Source organism: Myotis lucifugus, unplaced genomic scaffold, assembly GCF_000147115.1.
Source record: "Myotis lucifugus unplaced genomic scaffold, Myoluc2.0 scaffold_14, whole genome shotgun sequence".
NCBI classification, from domain to species: Eukaryota; Metazoa; Chordata; class Mammalia; order Chiroptera; family Vespertilionidae; genus Myotis; species Myotis lucifugus.
In genome coordinates this window covers 10,826,896-10,842,241 of record NW_005871062.1, presented here as the reverse complement: position 1 = coordinate 10,842,241, position 15,346 = coordinate 10,826,896, and the positions used below count along the sequence as shown (strand labels likewise).

General features: G+C 44.6%; 1 protein-coding gene and 1 non-coding gene across 3 annotated transcripts in view; both read right to left on the bottom strand.

The window, feature by feature from the left end:
* ABCC5 (ATP binding cassette subfamily C member 5) overlaps positions 1-15,346 on the bottom strand; it is an 82,223-nt gene that overhangs the window by 52,068 nt on the left and 14,809 nt on the right. For both annotated transcript variants that reach the window (XM_006084862.3, XM_014452294.2), the window contains exons 3-5: positions 2,681-2,838; positions 2,335-2,490; positions 1,508-1,655 (exon numbers count right to left, since the gene is read on the bottom strand). In XM_006084862.3, the coding sequence (XP_006084924.1) occupies positions 1,508-1,655; positions 2,335-2,490; positions 2,681-2,838 (462 nt within the window). The remainder of the gene's footprint in view (positions 1-1,507; positions 1,656-2,334; positions 2,491-2,680; positions 2,839-15,346) is intronic.
* On the bottom strand, positions 14,967-15,097 carry LOC111825141. Its single transcript, XR_002828262.1, has one exon.

Genomic DNA, 15,346 nt, shown 5'->3' with positions numbered 1-15,346 from the left:
GGGAGAGACTGTGGTCGGGACCATTGCTTTCTCAACTGTTCTAGGACGAATCCCATGAACTAAGACAGGCCTTACGGTGCTCTTCCCCAAGGGTAGAGAGAAGGAAAGCATGCTGCTGGTCTCCTATTTTAGGAAGACTCTCTCAGCTTTCCCTGGCACCTAGGAGAATTTACTAAAGATTAGTGTTTCAGTGAGCTGTGCTTTAAAAGAGAGATTAAGGAATACTCAGATGCTCAAGGGAGTGACTGTAGGACCCCAAAGTGAACATGCATAGGTAATTTTTTTCCCAAGTAAAAAGTGAAAATCCCAACCATCTATGGAATAATAGTTTTTGGTGAGAGGAGCCAAAGAAGTTCTTGCATTGGCCAAATGTAATCAATAAAGCCTGAAGAGCGTGCTACCCAGTTGAAAGAATTCTATGAAGGATCAGAGCAGCCACCAGCCCTGTAGTGAAACAATGACAGAAGCTCTTCTTGGGGGAAGCTGGCCCTATGAAAACGTTTGCCATTCTGGTCAATAACATAATATTCAGTTGCACAGTCCCTCTTACTTAAGACTTACACAAAAATGTGTTAGTTGGTCAATAAACGGAGAAACCCAATACCAGAAAAGTAGTGTTTTTTGCTTCAGAAACGAGGTCAAAACTTTTTTTTAAAAGGCATCATTTTTTTTAAAAAAGCAGAAAAACTGTAAATTAGCTTTACCTAATCACCATGCATCTTAGGCACATACTTACCCAACCCATGAACCTCCAGCTTACCCACACACGGAAAACGCACAGTATAGTAGCACTACTGCTCCGATGCCTCAAGGCAAATATGTAGAGAATAGATTTAATCAAAGGCTCAAGTGTAAGGCAGCACAGCAGGTGTAAGAAACAGGTGTTCAGAAGACAGGTGAACGTCACTCTTACCTACTCTGCTTCAGTATACACCAGGAAAAAACCCACAGTTGCCACCCCGACATTTGCCGCAGTTTACAATATAGACCAAACTGAGAATGGACTCCAGGTTACACTCTAAAATCCCCCACAGTCCTCTAGTTTCTTCAGGACTCATTTGCTACGGAACCATCAAACATGTGACAACTCTGCCTCCAGGTGTCTGGTGCGTCACCGGCACTAGCTCAACAGCCTATGCCACACCAGCTGCTCTCGCCCACACACGGCACTGAGAGACACACCTTCCCAAACCAAGACTGTCATTTCATGTCGACACACAGCAAAGCAGCACAGTCCTGTGCGGAGCCGGACTCATTCAGCGTCCCCTCTGCCCCAGGACAGCAAGCCAGTTCTGTTTCTTATCTGGCAACTCGGCCCCCACATCCTTCCAGCTGCTGACAAGCCACTCACTCCAAAAGCAACTGTTCCCTTTCCTTAGAACTGGAGGCATCTCTAAGGCTGCTAACTAGCCCAAAGGTGAGCACAACCCCTGCAACAGAACAAGAGTGTTAGAGCTGGCCGTGGCCGGGCCCCTGGGCACTGTCGGAAAGGATGGTTAGAACTTACTGGTCCACTGAAGCCAGCCAGCTGCGTGATCATCAGGCACACGATGGAGAGGATGAGCCTGGTGCGGCAGAAGATCCACACAACCCTTCGGAGGGAGGCAGCTTCTGGCCCAACTTCATTCAGCTCTTCTTGCCACAGTCTCTCTAGTCTTAACAAGGGCACATGTCCTCCGTTACACATCTCCCCAGGGAACATACACACCCTCGCTTCCCTCCTGCCATCACTTTTTGTCTCCAGGCTTTGACACCACTCACAGGAGTCTTCCCTTTCAAATTATGCACCTAGCCTTCACCTTCCGGAAAAAAAAAAAATACCCTTCCTGGGTGCCTATATTTTTACCCTGCACAGGGAGCCTCTCAGGATACAGAAAATACAGATGAGAACAAAAGTCTTTCCTTCCACCCAGAAAGACTATCCCTGCATAGCCTTTGTTTGTGGATAAGAACTTCCTTTCTCAGGGATCCCTAACGCTTTCTGAAGGAGCCTGTGGTAAGATGTAGAGTTGTAAACTAGATTTTAATCATGACAATCAGCTACCATAAAAATGTATTCTGTCACAAGGCAGCAACATTATCTCCCTGTAGACTCAGGAAGAGAAGCGGGGCTGAGAGAGAGAGAGAAAGCCCGTGGTTAAAACAGGATGAAAGGTCAAATAGGAGATAAAGCAGAAGAGCAAAGAGGAAGTCATCCCAGCTGCCCTCCCTCCACCCACTAGCCCCGATCTTAAAAGGACAGAGCTGAGGACTTCACACTGCTGGACCCACACCCCTAGCTCAGGCCCTACGCATCCAGTACGTGGGACACCGGGGTGGACCAGAGACGCCTACCTTCTGCAGTTCACATCGGAAGACTCGTACTTGGACAAAGACCACACGTTCTCCATGGAGAGCTCTCCCTTCTTGTGGGCCAGGCGGGCCAGGGGAGAAAGCCAGGAAAAAGTCATACAGGAGAAGAGCCCAGCATTGTCCACTGGGTGCTGGTGTCTAAGGAGAGAAAACCCAAAGCACAAAACTGTCAACACACACCGAGAGGCCAGCCGGCACTTATAATAACGCTGTTCAGTAAACAGAGCTCTGGACTAGAAACGGGGCTCCCCAAGTGGTCTAGTCTTCCCCCGCATTTTCAGCACTGCTTTTGGTGCTTCACAGAGAAGTCACCAGGAGAACGTCTTACTTGGAGGTGGTCCGAATGGGCTTCAGAGCACTTAAGCCGTGATGGTACTTCCCCTTGGGATGTTCCTCATCCAGGATTCTGAGCTGAGAACGCGTGCAGGCATCCAGGGAAAGGCCCTCGGCTCGGGCTGCGGTTTCCAGGGCATCTTGGCATTCCAACTGTGTGAGCAGGTAGGGAGAGAAGACATCACAACATCGGAACATAACAGATCAAACTGCAAGCCAGATGCATCTCAACTGAGACATTCCAAAGGTCCGTGTGTTAAACATCTTGTCTGGTATGAAGCTGTTTAGGAGCATTAAAAACCAGACACCTAAAACTTCTAAACCAGTGGTTCTCAACCTTCCTAATGCCGCGACCCTTTAATACAGTTCCTCATGTTGTGGTGACCCCCAATTTCAATGTTACAACTTGAACATAATTAAAGCATAGGGATTAATCACAAAAACAATATATAATTATATATGTGTTTTCCGATGGTCTTAGGCGACCCCTGTGAAAGGGTCGTTCAACCCCCAAAGGGGTCACGACCCACAGGTTGAGAACCGCTGTTCTAAACTAATAGACTTCATTTTATTTTTCTGAGCACTTTTAGGTTCAGAAACATTGAGCAGAAAGTACAGGGTTCCCATGTACCTTCTCATCTGCCCTCTCTCCTTCCCATCTATTTCGTGCATTAGTGTGGCTCATGTGCTACTGACGGGCCAATACTGACACAATTACTCTGAACTGAAGCCCATAGTTTACATTAGAATTCACTCGTTGTGTTGTACATTCTAAAATTTATATTTTTGTCACCAAAATGCTTTATCTTTCATTTCCCAATATGGGCTGAGAGACAATTACTTCACTAATAACTGCAAATTCTTTTGCTCGTTTTCTATGACAAAAAATTAAAGATCACCCCCAATTAGGCAGCCCCGTCACGCAGGAAGATGGACACATGCCTCCTGTCCTTCCCTCTTATCAGCAACAGGGAGAGCAGGACAGGGTTTTCGCCCTGGCTGCACAGCTAAAGAGCTCCATACCCAAATTTCTGCAGCATGAAGCCGGGGGTCTCAGGAGTTGAAATACAAAGTTATACATATTTGCTATAAAGCTTATAAATATCAATTAATCGGATGAACAGAAATGCATGAAGTTCAATGTCTGTGGCAGAAGAGGGTGGCCAAGAAGCTATCCCCATTTTCTCTAAAAGGAATGAAAGCGCATGCCTTCCTGTTGCGGAATCAGAGCATTTTTCCTCAAGAGAGGATTTTAAGTACATCATCCTTTTCTCACATCATCACAAATATTTCCCCAAATCGAGAGTTAAGGGCTGCAGTACCTAACACACTGCGCTTTACACAAAGTATTGTTACACCCCCAACTCCTTTCCACACAGAACAGATGCCAAATATTAGCTGAACTGAGAGAGCTGGATTCATGCAGAGGGATCATAGGCGTGGGCGCCTCAGTGGATTGTTCCTCAAATACAATAGCTTTAATTCACAGGCGAGGTGCTGCTGCTTAGTATCAGGAAACTACACAGTCCAGGCAAAAGGGAAGCACATTTTTTCCTTTGTCAAAGGCAAGGCAGATCAATCTCAAGAGAGTAACAACACAATGACAAATGAGTCAACACCAAGAAAAGAATTAATTACTCTACCAAGTCCTTAGGCATAAGGTGAACACTTATTTAGTGGGTATGGACTATGGAACCTAATAATGAACTAAATAAAGACATGGGGCAGGAACTTGGGGGGCACCTTTTTCCCAGATGGGGGTGCTCATAGGGATCATTGTTCCTGTGCTGGGACCTCTCCCATCCTAGGGCTGACTGGCAGCCATATCTGAGTTTCCATCAGCATGACCCACAGTTTGCTCCACCCTGGTGATTTCCCAGACCCCATCCCATCCAATTTTCAGCCTCACCCGAGCTGTTTGCAGCAGCTTTTGCATATGAATGGACATCCTGGCTCAGACTTCAGACTTTTCTAAAACCTTTCAAACAAGCAGTAGCTGGCATCAGCATGCTCCAAACCTATCAATAAGAGGCCCAAGACCTCGCACTAGCACCAGCCTGCCTTGCTTCACAGCCCCGCCTCACCTGGGCACTTCCAACCCAATACAAATAGCAGCCATCTGTTGATCTCTCTGTAGCTCCTGCTGGGTGGCCTCAGGCAGTGGCTGACTTTACACCTCCCAGGAGACTCCAGAGCCAGTGCACCCAGTGGACAGCTTCAGACCATACCAGATGACAACTGTACACATCCACAGGTGACACACTCAAGGGGGCAGACTCAGTGAGCACCAAAGCCCCACTGAAGCAAGTCCTGCTCCACAGGGGTGCCTCCTGCACAGCAGCTCTCCACTGTAGTCCCAGCTGGTCCTAACAGTTAATTGGCCTGAAGGTCAATTCCTCCCAGTGATGCCAACAGCAATCAAGGCTCAACTACAACAAGACTGTGCATACAGCCCACCTAGAGGGCCCAGCTCAGGTGACGGGGAGGCTGAGCCACTGGGCGCTACAAGACACCTACTACACAAGGCCACTCTATCAATTCCAGGAGACATAGCAGCTCTACCTAATACACTGAAACAAACACAGGGCAGCAGCCACTTAACTGGAGTTTAAAATGGTTTTCCTTTTCATCAAAATCAGTTACAAATCATCCTGTTAATGCTGATTTGTGACAAGATTTTACAATTTCATCTTTGAAAATGTCTTTTCACACAGATAAGTCCTGCCAAATACTGAAAAGCAACCCATGAGTATATGACTTTAATTGAACATATTTACCTCTTGGAAGCCATTATAGAATTCTATTAGATCTTTCTCTTGACACCTGCTTTTATCATGACACTAGTGTCCCGGTGCATGAATTCATGCACACTGAAAGTGAATTAATTAGAAGAAATATTTTGATATTGCTATTTGCCCTTTCTCTATAATAGAAGTGTCAGAGATGAAAGAAAATTAGTAAAATGTATATGAAAATAATAAATTTATTAATAAATAAACAATAACAACATGATATAACAAAGACATGATATAAAAACAACATTGATATAAAACATGATATAAAAACATTATACAAAAACAACACTGATACAAACAATGACTGATAAATTGATTAAACTTATTCTAATATCTCCTTGTATACCACATTAAGAGTAAAAACACTTTCAGAGTGCTTGACTAATTTCCCTTGTGATGAAGTATTTACAACTTTAACGTCACACGCTCTTTGAACTCGAGAGAGAAAACAACATATAACTGACCATGTCCAAAAACGGGTTCAGGTAGGAATATTCCTACTCTATCTAGAGTTTGTCCCTGTGATTTATTAATAGTCATCGCAAATGCTGGCATCACAGGAAACTGTCTTCGAATTAATTTAAATGGGAGGCGTTAGACAGGGACAAATCTCTTTTTGAATCAGAACACCACTCCTTCCACAGATCCTGTTAATACTTCAGCTTCGATTATGTTAGGTCGTAATCTTTTGATAATAAATCTAGTACCATTACAAAGACCCCATTTACTATTCAGATTTCTCAGTAGCATGATGATTGCACCCGAAGGAGTAATACTATTAAGAAATTTGAATGGAAAATTTTCCTTTTCGGCATCATCCGTTGAATCGATGGAATCATCACTCAAATATGTGTGAAAATCTCCATCGAGTATATCCAAATTTACTTCATTTAATTTTTGAACGTGCTCATTTTTTGGACAAAAATATCACACATTTAGATATATTTTTATTATCTATAGCTATACTATTTCCAAAGGCAGCTTCAATAATAGATCCGTTACAAATCATTTCACAGGGGATTTCAATAATATTCATTCCTAAATGAAAACTGCTATCAAGTTTGCCATCTCCAAGTTTTACTAAACATTTGCTATAAACAGAATCCTCTGATCTCATATTTGTTTTAAGAGACAACTTTCTGAAACATCCCCAAACACTACAGTGCTTTAAACTCGTTTGTACTATGGCTGATCACATAGCATGTGGCACATGACTGAGACATTGTCAAAAATCCCCTCCGAGAAGGAGAACTTTCCCACCAAATGCACCATTCAAATTCATAATTTCTCTTAGTATTCTATCTATGGCGTTTATAGCATGACTGGATGTCATAGTGCATTCATCAATAATGAGAAGTTGGGCCTTTTTAATGGTTTTAGCAACTTCACTCTTTATATTGAGTCTAGAAATTGAAGTTTTATTTAATGGAATTGGTAATTTATATTGGGAATGAAAGGTCCTTCCACCGAGAAGTAAATTTGCAGCAATTCCTGTAGACGCTGTGGATAAAACAGTACCACCACGACCTCTAATATAATGTATTAAAACTTTATACAGATATGTTTTTCCACTACCACCTGGAACATCCAAGAAAAAGCATTTGGGGTGTACAGTTTGATCTTTGATGGCTGAAGTTATAGTCTGAAAGGCTGCCAACTGTTCATCATTCAGAGAAATTATCAAAACCTCTGCCTGTTGTCGCTCGTACGATTCATCACATGTATTTGTATTCGTTTATATAGACAGTGGTTCTCAACCTTCCTAATGCCGCTACCCCTTAATACAGCTCCTCATGTTGTGGTGACCCTCAATCATAAAATTATTTTCGTTGCTACTTCATAACTGTAATTTTGCTACTGCTATGAATCATAATGTAAATATTTGATATGCAGGATGTATTTTCATTGTTCGCGACCCACAGGTTGAGAACCGCTGATATAGGATAGTCTGGAAGTTTGAAATGCGAACATTTCATTCCATGCAATGTGAATACCTCTTGAATTTCATTAAGGACATGCATTTCACAGTTCATACAGGCACCTTCTCTTCGGTGTAATTTCCAACAAAAATCTTCAATAAAATGAGATTTAGTCTCATCCCATAATTTGTCTGCATCAGAAGGACATCCACACACACATATATATGCAAAAAGTTGCCATAGTTGTTTGGGCATATTAAGGATGATCGCATCGTCAATCGTATCTTTCCAGACAGTGTCGTCGATTAATAATCCTCGATGTTTAGCAGCTTCATGAAATGTATCATAAATTACACCTCCTACAGTTCGCAGATCATCAGAACTTACCGCACCTTTTACATGCAGAAGCAAAAGTCTAAGGTAATATTGTTCTGGTTCTTTAAAGCTCACGGTGAACAATCTACCTAATACTTTATTCCAGTGGTTCCCAAACTTATTTGGCCTACCGCCCCCTTTCCAGAAAAAATATTACTCAGCGCCCCCTGGAAATTAATTTTTTTTTAAATTTTAATAGCAATTAAACAGAAAGATATATGTATTAATGTTTCTACCTTTTTCGTAAAATATAGTAAAGAAAGGTGTAAATTAGAAACATTGAAGTTTGAAATTATGAAACTATTTATTGAACTCAGAATAGAAAGGTAATACAAAAAAAGTTAAAACAAATGCACCTGTGGCCATCACCGCCCCCCTGGATCGCTGCAGCGCCCACCAGGGGGCGGTAGCGCCCACTTTGGGAATCACTGCTTTATTCCCACCCTTTTGGCATTTTCTCCAAGAAGAATTATTAAACACATAATGCTGTGGAATCTCCTAATAATAATAATTACGCACGTCGGAATCTTCTCTACTCAGTAAGAACCAAACCATCAAAGTCAAGTTATGCCTCTTAGCCCTATCTATAACTTCAGCAAAATCATCAGTATAAAAATACTAATTCTGATCATTTGGCAAATGAATAGCTAATCTTGTGATTGCATGAGATTGGTCATGCATTCACATTGCAAAAAGTCTCCAAACAGCCTCAGGAGCGCTCACATACCTGGAGTCAATGAAGTCCTGTACTTTGTCATGATTGATAGTATTTTTTTCAGAAATTTAAATATTTGCACAATCGTGCCCTTTATAGATGTATTTAAAGAAATATTTGACATTTGTAATTGATGCGCAGATTTCAATGTTTATATGACAGTTATATTTAAGGCACAAATATGGGTTATAAGGGACAATCCAAGTGTTATCGACAACTTTATTTCCAATAGACATGGTGCTACCAGATCTTCGTTTGTATTTGGGATACCCATCAATATTTCCAACGGTTGCATTTTGAAATTCTTTCAGATATCCCTTTGAACATTTTCCATTTTCCATACATGGACTATTTGAATTTTGTATTCCACATGGCCCATGTATCATATTTGATTTTACAATTTGAAAAAGTCGAGGACACTGGTCTACATCTGGAATTTCTGCCTTAACTATACGGTCAATGTCATCTTCCATTCATAATTTGGATTCACTATCTAATATCAATAATATGTGAGCATGAGGCAGTCCGTGTGTCTGAAATTCAATGACATGAATTTTAGCTATTACTTTGCAAATAAATCGAATTTACATATATCATTTGGTCTTCAGACATATTCTGTCACCGACGCCGGCCAGGAGGAATCGGGCTCCCTCCTCCCTCCTGTCAGGGTCCCTGGTGGGCTGATGGGAGGGGGGGTGGGGGCCGGCCGGGGAGAGGGGCCTGGCGGGGATGCAGGGGGAAGCCCGCTTTGAGGTCAGGGACACCGGCGGCTCCGAGGAGGAAGGTGGCGGGGAGGGCGCAGGGCACCCGTCATGGCCGGGGTCTGCTGGCGACTCTGCTGACCTGGGGGACTCTGCTGGCGACCTGGAGACGCACAAGAGGCCGGCACTCAAGTCCCTGCGTCCAGCGGGAAGGGCACTTGCTCCCCACAACCCCATCTTACAAATGCTGTGGTTGAACCGGAATATAAAAGTAGAAAGGCCAGTGAGGCCGAGCTGAATAAACCTCTACGGAGGCCACCGGCGGGTGATGGGGGGGGGTGGGGGTGGGGGGACGCGCGGCAGTGCCTGGTTTCCTTTCTCTGCCCGCTGGCACCCACCTTGGCTGACCTGGCGCCACCCGCTCGTAGGCCCTGCCCCCCCCACCAACCGGTCTTTCCATTCAGTGGATTTGCATATTAGGCTTTTATTATATAGGATTACATTGCAGATTAATCATTTCTAATTGAAAGTTGGGTGGAAGCTACTGAATGGCTGAATTAAATGGCATTTTTAAAATTGTGGCAAATATATATAGCATAAAATTTGCCATTTTTAAGTGTAAAATTATGTCACGAGGCAAAGGGACATCTTTCTGCCCAAATTTCTCAGGTACTTCCCCCCTAGAGACATCCAGGTGCAGATGCACATAAATCCCCTACAGATGTCATATTACTTATCTTGCTGGTGAGAGAGTGGGTGTTTAACATAAAACCGAAAACATTAGAATATCAACTAGAGATGGAAACAGGTGGGAACCACACCCCCTCGGGCAGAAGCACCAATGGGAAGGACTCGGGGTCTCTGGCTGCAAAGGCCCCGTGGTGGCTCTGCCAGCCTGGGCATTGCAGACGGAAACCCACCAGGGGATCACACCGGCCCGGGGCTCCTGTGAAGTACCCGAGCCCTCACCACCAGCTGTCTCCATGGCCTGGCTCCCAGGTGGCCTCTCCTCCCTTCCTGCACTCGGTCCTGCTGGCAGATCCAGTGCAGAGTCCACCCTTCCTTCATTCTGGGGCCGAAGGGCAGGCCTATGGCTCCTCTGCTCCCTCACCCTCTCTTCCTGAGGGCTGCGTGGCGCCCAGCCCTGCCCGGCCTGCATCTCTAGTTTTGAAAAACCTAACTAGGCCTATCTTTCAGCAGTGAGTGGCTGGCCCAGCTCATTCTTCCAGAATCATCCCCACATACCCGAGCCTGACCTGCAAACCAGGCCAAGATCTTGGGAGCCCACCTGCTAAGGAAATCAAACCCACCAGAACACAGTGGTGTGAAAGAGACTCAGGGCACCCCACTTGGATAACGCCTGGATGGCTCGAGCTCATCCCAACACACACAATGATGGCGCGTGAACTCTGGAGCAGAGTTCTCCAGGCTCCAAAGCATCCAGTTCCTTTCTTTTTTTAAAAGCAACTTATCTATCTATCTATCTATCTATCTATCATCTATCTATCTATCTTATCTATCATCTATCTATCCTCACTTGAGGAAATGCTTTTGTTGATTTTAGAGAGGAAGGGAGAAGGAGAGAAACATCAACATGAGAGTGAAACATCGATTGGCTGCTTCCCACATGCACCCCAACTCCAACCAGAGATCAAATCCATAACCTGGGTATATGCTCTGACCCGGAATCGAACCTGCCACCTTTGGGTGTATGGAATGACGCTCCAACCGGGCCCCCGGCCAGTTTCTTGCAAGAAACCTCAGTGGCTATCTAGGAGCTGTGCCCCTACCCCAGGGCAGAGGCTCTAGTGCCTGGAGCGGGAACCCACTCTCCAGGGCCTGTCCAAAGGCAGGCCAGGAGCTCTAGGTGGAGCCTGAAGAGGCAGCTGGGGAAGCAGGGAGACTGAAGGGCCAGCTCCCACATGGGGCTCCCTGGCACTGAGGTTTGTGGTGAGCAAGTGAGTATATGTCAGAGATAAACAACACAAACACATTATGAGGGGGAGACTAAAGCATTCTTGGTACATTCTTCCGAAAAACAAAGTACAAAAGTAAAATAAAGACTACTACTAGCCATAAAGACAAACAAGAACCCCAGGAACAAAAACGTGAACAAACTTAACAACAACGAAATCCTCTTATTGCCTAAGTTTGTTTCTTTGACTCTCAATAACAATGCCATGTTCTGCCATCCCCGGGTAGTAAGTCACTTCCTGTATTGGAGAATGCCAAATTCAAACGCTCAGTGGTTGGGCGTCGACCTACGAGCCCCTTTGATTCCCAGTCAGGGCACGTGCCTGGGCTGTGGGCTGGATCCCCAGTGTGGGGCGTGCAAGGGGCAGCCAATCAATGATCTCTCTCATCATTGATGTTCCTCTCTCTCTCTCTCTCTCTCTCCCTCCCTCCCTCCCTCCCTCTCTAAAATCAATAAAAAATATATATATTTTTAAAAGTGCTTAGCCTGGAGATCCAAGATGGGCAGAGTAAGGTGGAAGTTACACCCACCTCCTCCCAGGTCCAAACTGGAATCACAGCTAAAATACAGAACAATCAACCTGAATAACCAAGTGAAGACTGAACGTAAGTCTTGTAACCGAGAATTTACAAAAGAAACCACATGGAGACTGGTAGGAAGGCGGAGAGGCAGAAAGGCCTGGCCCCGCCCCCACATGTGGCAGCTGTGAATCCACAGTGGATGGGGTCGGCTGCAAAGGTCCCCGTGGGGAGGGTGGGTTTCGCAGCTCCATGCGGGCTCCCCAGACTAGAGCACCAGAGTGGAGAGGAGCCCACAAACATCTGGCTGTGAAAGTCAGCAGGGATTCTCAGGGAGAGACGAGTCTGCTAGAAACCCAGGCGCCCTCTTAAAGGGCCGATGCACCAAATCTCCTTTGCGGCCACTCACCTGGGCTCCAGCAGAGGGAGGATGGCTTGGAGTGGACTGGCGTTCTGTGAGGACAGATCGGGCTGTGTGGCTCCAGGGAAAGAGCTGAAGGGACAGCTGCCAGGGTCCCTGTGCTAAGTTTCCCTCCCACACTCGACATCTTACCTGAGCTGAGCACTCCCCTCCATGCGGCATCAGCCCATACTCCCAACTCCCTGTCACCACCCTGCTGAGCTCACGCTCTGCAAGGGAGTCAGCTTCCTGGGCCCACGGGGTAGACTTTCCTGGAGGGCTCTTGAGGGTGAATTCAGAGGTGTCAGAGACTGAGCTGGATACAGGCTCTGGGCAGGGGCCATCCCTCCCTCTGCAAGCACCTGACCCAGTGCAGCCCCACATGGGAGATCCACCAGCCCCCCTTTCCCAACCTCTAGAGGCCCCTACGGAGCAGTCAGCTGGCTGTGGCCAGCGCAGGCTCTTGGTACAGACGCTCTTGAAGGTCTCTCCAGGAGGGAGAGACTGAGTTGTGTGGCTCTGAGGTGGGGCCATTTTCTCCTGCACCCTCGACTGGTGCTACCATCTCAATGCAGCGCTCTCCCTTCACGCGGCCACATCTTGGTTGGCTTGTCCTGATGAACTCTGCTGACTCCCTGAGACCCCACCCCACCACAAGGGCAATCTTCCTTGTTTATAGCCAGATCTCATGACTATCGTGTATCTGTAAGCTGCTTCCTCGAAGATGACAGTTAATTTGTAACAAACCAGCATGGCATTTACTATGTGCCAGGCATTGTTTTAAATGCTTTACAGACACTAACTCACTTAATCCTCATTACAACCCTATGAGACAGGTACTATTATCACCCCCATCTGACAGCTGAGGACACTGAGGCACACATGTTACACAACAGCAGGGATCTGAATCCAGGCTCCACAGCTGAGGCTCCTAACCATTACGTTATGTGCCTTTAAAAGAAAAAGATAAGCAAACAAATCATGACTGTACACAATGACCTCATATGCACCCTTTTAGACCGCTCTCCTCTCCTCCCTGGGGTGAGTATCAGATGAAAGTAAACTATGGCTCTCTATCTCTGACTCTCCTAACTAATCTCATTATAAGCAAATGGTAGTTTCCAGAGTCAAAGTCACAAGTACATGATTGGAACACTAGGGTGTAAATGAACTATTTTTACTTAATTAGAAAAATGTACTTCCTGATAGTTTTTAAGCCAAAGATGAGCAGATGCTAAAAGATAGATACATTATAGACTGGAATTTAAACATAAAATAGAAGCAAGCAAAGCATAAAACATCAGCAACTGCACAGATGTCCCATGCTTGTAACTATCTGGTTGGATGCCTAATTTCTCTTCCTCTCTAAGGCTTCCTAAAAAAGCTTACCTGGTCAAGCATGCCAGAAAAAAAAAAGGATTCCTGTTTAAAGGTAAAAATAAATGTATCCTACCACATTAACATTTTGTAAAGTGAGTTATCAATATGCTAAGGGTGAATGAATTAAAAATAGAAATGAACTAAAAGAAAAGACTTACGTAATTTATTCAAGCTATACCACAGAAAGACATAAATAACATGACAGGGTAGAGAAACGTGAGTCAGAGACTATTTTGGGGACCAATAAATACTGACTGGAGATGAACTAATTGATATCCAGGTTTCACACATACATTAATCCATTTGGAATTAACCCCAAAAAGTTATATAAAAATGATCAAATAAATAGGACAGAGAAAATTAAATGGCACATTTAATCCAGCTATGGAAGGGGGATCGCCTCCATTTCCCCCCCAAAGCCAGGAACTATTAAAGGTAAGATGGATGAGTTTAAATATGAAGAGGAAAACTTTTTGTATAATGAAATTAGCATTAAACGGAAGGGGAATAAAGCTAAAGAAATGACCAGGTAATATAATATATTTTGAACAGCTAGCTTTTCTGAAAAAGACATGATTTTATAGTCCATCACTCAATGAATATTTGTTGAGGGGCTCAGGACCAGGCTCTGCTGCAGGTGCTGGGGATGCAGGAGTAAACAAACAGACCCCCACCTCAAAATCACCACCTTGATGCTGGGTACATTCTAGTATTTCTAAAAGGTCAAAATCCAGAATAACCTTCTAAATTGGTTCTCTCAAACTCTCAATTCAATGTTACCAACCAAGAAATATAAGTTAAATTTAAAAATTAAATTAAATATACCTTAATAAAAATAGAGATAAAATCTAATTCATGAAGGAGAAAAGGTAAGACAAACATAAAATCATCTGAACACTGCACCAATTATATATATACTAGAGGCCCAGGGCACGAAATTTGTGCACAGGGGAAGGGAGGTCCCTCAGCCCGGCCTGCACCCTCTCGCAATCCAGGACCCCTCAGGGATCGGGCCTACACTGGCAGTCGGACATCCTTCTCATAATCTGGGACTGCTGGCTCCTAACGGCTCACCTGCCTGCCTGCCTGATCGCCCCTAACCACTCTGCCTACCTGCCTGATCGCCCCTAATTGCCTCTGCCGCAACCCCCCCCCCACCGCAGCTTTATCCGGAAGGACCTCCGGAAGGTCTTTCGGCTGTCTGGTCTAATTAGCATATTACACTTTTATTATTGTTCGTGGGTTTTTTTGTTTGTTTGTTTGTTTAATACATTTTTATTAATTTCAGAGAGGAAGGAAGAGGGAGAGAGAGATAGAAACATCCATGGTGAGAGAGAATCATGGATTGGCTGCCTCCTGCAAGTCCCCCACTGGGAATCGAGCCCACAACCCAGGCATGTGCCCTTGACCGGAATCGAACCTGGGACCTTTCAGTTCGCAGGCCGACGCTCTATCCACTGAGCCAAACCGGCTAGGGCTACGCTTTTATTATTAAGGATGTGTGTATGTCAGTAGTGGGACGATCCACCCTTTCTACTTGCAAAGGGTGAACAGAAAGCTACTATATTTCTTTAGGACATTTACAAAGAGTTTTCTCCACTTTAAGAAGAAACTGAATAAAAAGTAAATGTCCATTGCACCAATTTGTAATATGCCACTAGTGGGTACTCAGAAAAACCAACTGGTAATATATAACATTTTAAATACTCTGTCTCCATAACTCCACTATATGAAGGAAAATTTTCCAAAGACAAAAAAGAATTTAAATCCAGTATTTTACTGGGAACTAAATGCCTCAAACAAGATTGATGGTTAAACTACACCTCAGTGCTGCCCAATGTAAGTATAACGCAAGCCACAAATGTCATTTAAATTTTTCTAGT